This window comes from Aethalodelphis obliquidens, unplaced genomic scaffold (genome assembly GCF_003676395.1).
Source record: "Aethalodelphis obliquidens isolate GAN/ISIS:26980383/991018 unplaced genomic scaffold, ASM367639v1 scaffold1, whole genome shotgun sequence".
NCBI classification, from domain to species: Eukaryota; Metazoa; Chordata; class Mammalia; order Artiodactyla; family Delphinidae; genus Aethalodelphis; species Aethalodelphis obliquidens.
Genome location: NW_020837945.1, coordinates 42531867 through 42539789, shown reverse-complemented (window position 1 = coordinate 42539789; position 7923 = coordinate 42531867). Strand labels below are relative to the sequence as shown.

Sequence of the window (7923 nt, the reverse complement as noted above, 5' to 3'; positions counted from 1 at the left end):
GGAAGGAGGGAAGGAGGGAAGGAGGGAAGGAGGGAAGGAGGGAAGGAAGGAAGGAAGGAAGGAAGGAAGGAAGGAAGGAAGGAAGGAAGGAAAGAAAAGAAAAAGCTTATGGCTATATCAAAAGCAACATGACATCCGTTTTAAACACTTTTGGAGGAATTTATTTTCAGCATCAATATGGTAATACCAGAGGGAGCATACAGATAAGGAAGTGATAAACACTAAACCAAACAAAGAACAGTATGGAGCTATTCAAGATAAATCATTAGGCTAACTGACTTTAGTAATTACCTCCCTCTATACTAGAAAGATTAGTCTTTATCAGAGGCATATAATAAATCATGGGTGGTAATTCTGCTTTCTCAAAGTTATCACATGAAAAAAAAGTTTCTACAATCACTTCCCAATGTTTGTAGGTGTTTTTAAAAATCTGTTCTAGCATAATCATCAAATATTTATAAAATACTGAATACAAAAGAGCATACAGATGATCCCAGCTTTACATAACATATACCTTCTAGGAAATTTATATTATACATCTTATAATGAAAAAAGCACTGGTCTAGCAGCCAGGAAGTTTGCATTATTATACCAGTACTACTACTAGCAAGCTCTGGGTAAAACACTTAACTTTTCTGATTTTCAATTTCCCCTTAAGAGAAATGAGAAATTGATTAGTTAACCTCTAAGGATTATTTTTGGAATCAAATTATAATATTCAATAGATGTGGAAGAAACCAGGTTCACCTCTCCTTTGGAGAACAGGTGAGGACTACATATCACTACCATCCTCTTTCAGTTGGTCGAGGAGTTGCAAAGGAAAGTGACACGCATCATTTCAGGCTACAGCATTTTAACGTCTATGAGAGACTCTCCAGTACTTCCAACTGCCCTACCAGCCTACCACATTCAGAAAGGTGGAGCTTAGGTCTCTGAGAAACCAAGATGGGAAGCAGTAGCCCCTGCTAACCCAACATGGACATGAAATGTGAATGAAAAATACATCTCTGTGGTTGTAATCCATCAAGATTTGGTGACTGGACGTTACTGTGACATAACCAAGCATATCTTGACTGATAAAAATGGGACCAAGTGGAATTTTTCATAAACTGAATATTTAATACTCACAAGAAATCCCAACCTAAATTAGTTTATAAAGCTAAAAATCTTTACAATTTATCTCTTAAAATCTGAATTTTTATATTAAGGATTATATTAGGTTAATTACAATTAACTAATTAATTATAAATAACTTAATTATATGAAATTGTATATACATATAAATTCATCTGTTTATTATAATTTAAAAGGTGGGAAAAATATAAAAAATGATATCAAACTTTCTGCACGTTTAATTGGTTGCTCTAGTACTGAAATCTTTCTCAATTAAAATCACTTTGTTTTCACTTTAATAAAGGACTTAAACAAATAGTACGCTAGGACTTCCCTGGTGGCACAGTGGTTAAGAATCCGCCTGCCAATTCAGGGGACACAGGTTCGAGCCCTGGTCCAGAAAGATCCCACATGCCACAGAGCAACTAAGCCCGCGTGCCACAACTACTGAGCCTGTGCCCTAGAGCCTGCGCTCCGCAACAAGAGAAGCCACCGCAAAGAGAAGCCCGTGCACCGCAACGAAGAGTAGCCCCCGTTTGCCGCAACTAGAGAAAACGCGCGTGCAGCAACGAAGACCCAACACAGCCAAAAATAAAAATTAATAAATAATTTTATTAAAAAAAATAGTATGCTCACATGGTATTATATTTTCTCTAGTTTGCTTATTTCCTACTTGTAAGGACAAAGGCCAGTAAATATCAATACTTTCCTAGAAGGTATGCCCAACACATGGATCAATATATTAGTGTTTTATATTGATCTAATTTCCTAACACCCAAAGTTTGCAATCTATACTGCCACCTTCTCATAGTCCTCCTTGACTAATCTTCTTTTCACAAATTTTCCAGGTTTAATATTATAGCTTATTATTTTTTCCCACAGATCTTAGTAAACCACTGGATCTGGTTAGTTTTGTTCCTAAGGTAAAGAAATTATTCTTTGCAAGTAAGGTAGAATACAGACAATGGAAAGGTGGGGAGACAGAGGGAATGAAATCCTTCCACTACTTAGAAGTCTCTTATTTGCATAAATTGTACAGACTGAAGCCTTTTACTTTTAATATAGCAAATCAGTGGTAAAATAAAAGACTGCAAGCTATTTGAATTACATATTTAGATAATTTAAAATAAACAGCAGAAAACTGTAAGTGCATTACAGGCAACAAAAACTTGCTGTTAAATGTTTCCAACCAGTACTTAAAATGCTCAGCAACACAGGTACATAGCAAATGCCTCTGAGTAAACTGTTAATATCTATAAAAGACTTTTTCCATCAAAAACAGATTTCAAGGTCTTAGTATCCCTTGTGATCTGGCTTCTTTCCCAGCCACTTCACTTACCTAATTGCCTCTTCTCAGAACTTATCTGAACTGGTCTCTATAGAGCATCTGATACCATTGAAGAAGGCTTTATAGCACATTAAAGAGTGAGTCCTTCAAACTAGACTGCCTGAATTTGAATCAGAACTCTACCACGAGCTGATATCTTGGTTAAGTTACTTAAGATCAGGTCTTAATGTCATCATCTGTAAAATGGAGACCATGGTAATACTTAATTCAGAGTTCTTAAAAGAACATACAACACACTTAGAACAGTGCCTGTCACATATTAAGAACTCAGGAAAATACGAACTATAAAGAGCTCAATATCAGAACTTGAATAAATAAGACTGGTGAAGGTGCTGGGAATACCAGAATGAATAAAGATCCTTGCCCTCATGGAGCTTGTGTTTGGAGAAGAGAGCAGACAATAAAGTAAGATAAATAAGTAAAATATAGTGAAAAGTGCTAGGAAAAAAACTAAAGCTGGGAAGGGTGGTTGCAGTTCTAGATAGGGTGACCAAGGACAGCCTTACTGAGAGGGTGTCATCTCAGTAAGATTTAAAGAAGTTGGAGGAATAAGACAGCACTACATGGGGAAGAGCATTCCAAACAGAGAAGACAGCAAGTGCCAAAGCCCTAAGGCAGGATCCTGCCAGGTTTGTGTGAGGGATAACCAGGAGCACAGTGTGATTGGGGCAGAGGGAGGGGGAGTTCTAGGAGGCATGGTCAGAAGGGCAAAAGGAGAGGTGGAGAAGTCATATTGGACCTTGTAGGCTCTGGCTTTTCCTCTGAGAGATCACACTAAAGGAGGGCTTTAGCACAGGAATGACATGATCTGACTTACATTTTAACTCTTGTTTCTGTGTTAAGACCAGAGGAGACGGGGATACAAAGGAAGAAACAAGGAGACCATGTAGGAGACTACTGCAATAATCCAGGTGAGAAAGGATGGTGACTTGAACCAGGGAGGTGGTTCCTGATGTACCCTGAAAAAGGGATTGACAAGATTCCCTGTTAGTTTGAATATAAGGGGGGGGGGGGGGGGGGGGGAGGGGGACACAAAACAGAGTAGTCACGTAGTCCAGAATGACTCCCAAGTTTTTGGTAGGGTGACTTGGACGAAGACTGGAAGAAGAGACTGGAAGAGGTGCCACTTACTGAGATGGAGCAGCAGTTTGGGAGTTGGAAGATCAGGAAATTATTTTAGACACAGACATTCAAATGAAGCTGTTGAGTAGACAAGTGTTATGAGAACAGTCTAGACTTGAGATATAACTTTGAGTCATCAGCTAACGGACGGCATTTAACACTGTGAGACTGGAAAACAACGGTGGATAAAAAGAGGACTGTGTGTGGAAGTATTCCAGTATTCAGCGGTAGGAAAGACGAGAAGAAACCAGGGAGGAGAAAATGATGAAGGAGGAGCCAAAGAGGCAAGAGGAAAGCCAGGAGACATACGTAAAATAATTTCAAGAAGTAGTGGTTAAGTGCTACTGAAGGGTTAAAATCACCAATAAGTCCTATTGCTTCTACCTGCAAAATATATCCCAGATGGTTCCCATTTATTCCATCTAGTTTCCATCCAGATGTCTCCTGGAGGTTATCAGGAAACTATTCTCTATACAGTGATCTTTTAAAAACATAAATCTTACATCAATACCCTATTTATCCTTTCACTGTCCGCCACTGCATCTAGAATAAAATCTAAATTCCTTACTTTGACCCACAAGGCCCTTGGTGATCTGATCCCCACCTACCGTCCTGACTTCACTCCTCCAATGTTACTGCCCATATTAATTTCTATCTATATAAGCATTAATTTTGTTCTTAAAACATACCAGTCCTATTCACTGCCCTGGCACCCCATCTCCAATACTCAAGATGCACTTTCTTGGCTCTCCATCTTCTCAACATTTAGGTCTACAATCAAATAGCTCCTTAGAGAGGCCTTGCCTAATTGATCTATCAAGATCGAAAATTATCTCATTTATCTGTTTAATTGTGTATTGTCCATCTCCCCTCAGATATTAATTACTCAAGGACAGGTATTACTGAATACACACTATAGCATTTAAAACTTTGCGTATAGTAAGCTTCAAAAATTATTTGACAGAATGTCAGTTCTTTAAAACCAAAGGAATATTATCAGGATATTCGTTTAACTTTTTATGTAATACAGGCATCATTTCTACAGTATCCTCGACTGGGTCATCATTCAAGAACATCTGGAACATCTCTAGTGATGGCAAGGTTTTTATCTCATGAAACAGTTCATTCCATCTTCAGACAGCTCTACTTGTGTGAAAAGTCTTCTTTATACTGAACCGAACCTCACTCCATGTAATTTCCACCCACGCTGCCCTTTGGAGTTACACCAGGTAAGTCTAATCCCTCATATATACAGATCTACACACTTTAGAAAACAGTTGTAGATATTCCCTCGACCTTCTCTTTTTCAGAACAAATATTTCCATTTCTTTCAACAACTCTCCATATACTATGGTCTTCCAATCTCATCCTTTCCATGACAGCTTGGAAATTCCCAATTTGTGGATTTTCATCTCATACTTAACACAGTCCCTCTCCCATTTGCTTTCACTAGCATAGAGTCAGTGGAACAAATATCTTTCTTAGTCTATCTAGACATCACATTACTATTCATGAAAGCATAATAACTATTCTGATAGTTCTGATTAAAAGCTCAAAATTAACTAAAATCTCCAGTGATTTTTATAAGCACTGCTATGAACTCAAGGGTCTTCCAGTTTATAGATGTAAAGGTGTTTTCTAAACAACTAGGTGCAATACTTTAGATCTATCCAGTTAAACATGTTTTTGTTATTTTAGTATAGTGTTCTGTTCTATTTTAATTTTCAAATCCCAATTCTGTATTTCAACATACTAAAGAATTCTCCAAATGTTGTGCCATCAACATGTTTGATAAGCATGCCTTCTACGACACCCAAATAACTGATAAAAATATTTGCATAAACATATCAAGAACTGAATCCCATAGCATAACAGCGTCATATTAGAGACCTTTTTCTCTAGTTGATACTATGTGTGGTTCAATGAGCTACTTGTAACTCCCTAACAGCTTCCTCTTATCCACAAAAATATCATGAAAAGCATTTTAAATGCCTTTCTAAAGTCAAGACGTGCTGTGAAAAGAAAGTATTTTATTAACAAGGATTTCTTTTTATTCACTTCATGTATATCACTATATAATTATGTACATCAAATTGATTCCATGAATAACTACCAACACAGCATACAATAAGTGTCAATATTATCAGTGTCCCCCAAATAAGATTTTATATATTCTCATGTTTGTAAAAATATCACTTATTATGAATTAACAAAAATTTTTTTCTAACACAGTCTGGATATCTTTGCAAAGGAATGCTAATAATGAGACATCAGCATGATTAAACCAAGAATATGATTCTATATATATGCAATGGATAAGAAAACAAAGCTATGTCAAATAATGTGTTAGTCAATCCAGAAGCCTGAGAAATTTTGTGATAAATTCAACATTACCTATATTGCTTAAAGCTCTCATATGGAATCTGCCCTGTCACTATACTGGTTTTAGCTGAACTACACACATTTAGCAAAATGAGTATGTTTTTTTGACATTACATAGACCAAATTAACTGGGAACCGTATCTCCAGTAATAAGGACACATTCAGAGTGACCTTTTAATCCTAAAAAGATATGGTCAAATCTTCCATTCTAAGATATAGCTTCCTAAATCAAGAAAAATCTATTCTGTGGCAGTATCGTGACACTGAGAACTTATTTGGGGGCAATTATTTCTCTATCACTGCTTACTCAGCTACTTTACTCAACTGTATGGGACTCATAGAAGCACTGCATTATGCGAAGTGATTTACAAAATATTTTACATTACTTTTTCTATTTCAGTGATCTTTATGAGGAAATTCTTATTGATTTTTCTAATTTTTAGTCATCTTTTCAGAAAACTAGGAGGATTTTTCCTGAGAGATAGACATAGCTATGTAAAGCCAACTGCTACTGGGAGGAAATACCAAATTTTTCTTTGTTCAACACAATCATTTTTGCTTTTAGGAGGACAGGGAAGATGAAAGACCGACTTCAAGAACTAAAGCAAAGAACAAAGGAAATTGAGCTCTCTAGAGACAAGGATGTGTCGACTACAGAAGCAGAGGAACAAGGGGTGTTTCTGCAGCAAGCTGTTATTTATGAAAGAGAGCCTGTAGCTGAGAGACACCTACATGAGATACAAAAACTACAGGAGAGTATTAACAACTTGACAGATGATGTTCAAAAATTTGGGCAGCAACAGAAAAGTCTGGTGGCTTCTATGAGAAGGTTTAGTCTACTTAAGAGAGAGTCTAGCATTACAAAAGAGATAAAAGTCCAAGCAGAACACATTAATAGACGTTTGGATGATTTAGTAAAAGAAGTTAAGAAGTCAGAGGATGAAAACGGTCCATCATCAGTGGTCACAAGGATACTTAAATCTCAGCATGCTGCAATGTTCCGCCATTTTCAGCAAACTATGTTTCTATACAATGACACAATAGCAGCAAAGCAAGAGAAGTGCAGGACATTTATTTTCCGTCAGCTTGAAGTTGCTGGAAAAGAAGTGCTGGAAGAAGAGGTAAATGATATGCTTCATCAAGGAAAATGGGAAGTTTTTAATGAAAGCTTACTTCGAGAAATCAGTATCACTAAAGCACAACTCTCAGAGATGGAACAGAGACACAAAGAATTTGTTAATTTGGAGAACCAAATAAAGGATTTAAGGGACCTTTTCATTCAGATATCTCTTTTAGTAGAGGAACAGGGAGAAAGCATCAACAATATTGAAATGATAGTGAATGGCATAAAAGAGTATGTTAACACTACTAAAGAAAAATTTGGACTAGCTGTAAAATACAAAAAAAGAAATCCTTGCAGGGTATTGTGTTGCTGGTGTTGTCCATGTTGTGGCTCAAAATAAAGAAGCTATTTTAGAAATTTCTCCAGCTTTAGAATGAAGGATGTCCCATAATTTAGTGTCTTGTGTCATTTTTCTTCATTTCATAGAGCCATCCACATACTTTCATCACTATTAAGTTATAATTTTCCCCTTTTGCCCTTACCCACTAGAGTTACAGAAATTTCTAAAGCAAGTGACATAAAACAAGTCTTCATTTATTAAACTAAAAATAGCATATTAGCTTTAAACTCATGGGTTAACAATTGAAAATGAGGTAAATGATCTTAAGTTTCTAGACAGGTATCAAGCTCTATTACATATTTTTGTAACTTCCAATGCCTTAACAAGATGAATGTCAGTAAGTGACAACTACTTAAACAATGCTTTAGGTTCATTTAAGAACATTTTGGTAGTTAAGAATTGTATAAAACAAGAATTCAAGTGGTGCTCTATTAAAGCCAAATCAAACTAGAAGCTGCATCAAATTTTTTTTTTTTTTTTTTTTTTTTTTTTTTT

General features: G+C 36.3%; 2 protein-coding genes across 7 annotated transcripts in view; one reads left to right on the top strand and one right to left on the bottom strand.

The window, feature by feature from the left end:
• The window catches only part of ARL13B (ARF like GTPase 13B), a 75173-nt gene that overhangs the window by 34213 nt on the left and 33037 nt on the right, over positions 1–7923 (bottom strand). The window lies entirely within an intron of this gene.
• The window catches only part of STX19 (syntaxin 19), a 21828-nt gene that overhangs the window by 6727 nt on the left and 7178 nt on the right, over positions 1–7923 (top strand). The window contains exons 3-5 of one of the 5 annotated variants that reach the window (XM_027102811.1): positions 3305–3372; positions 4614–4812; positions 6531–7452. In XM_027102811.1, coding sequence (XP_026958612.1) covers positions 6544–7428 — 885 coding nt within the window. In that variant the 5' untranslated portion in view covers positions 3305–3372; positions 4614–4812; positions 6531–6543 and the 3' untranslated portion in view covers positions 7429–7452. Of the gene's footprint in view, positions 1–1678; positions 3373–4613; positions 4813–6530; positions 7453–7923 lie in introns of those variants that run through there. The other 4 variants (XM_027102824.1, XM_027102830.1, XM_027102817.1 and 1 more) reach the window with 4 other exon arrangements.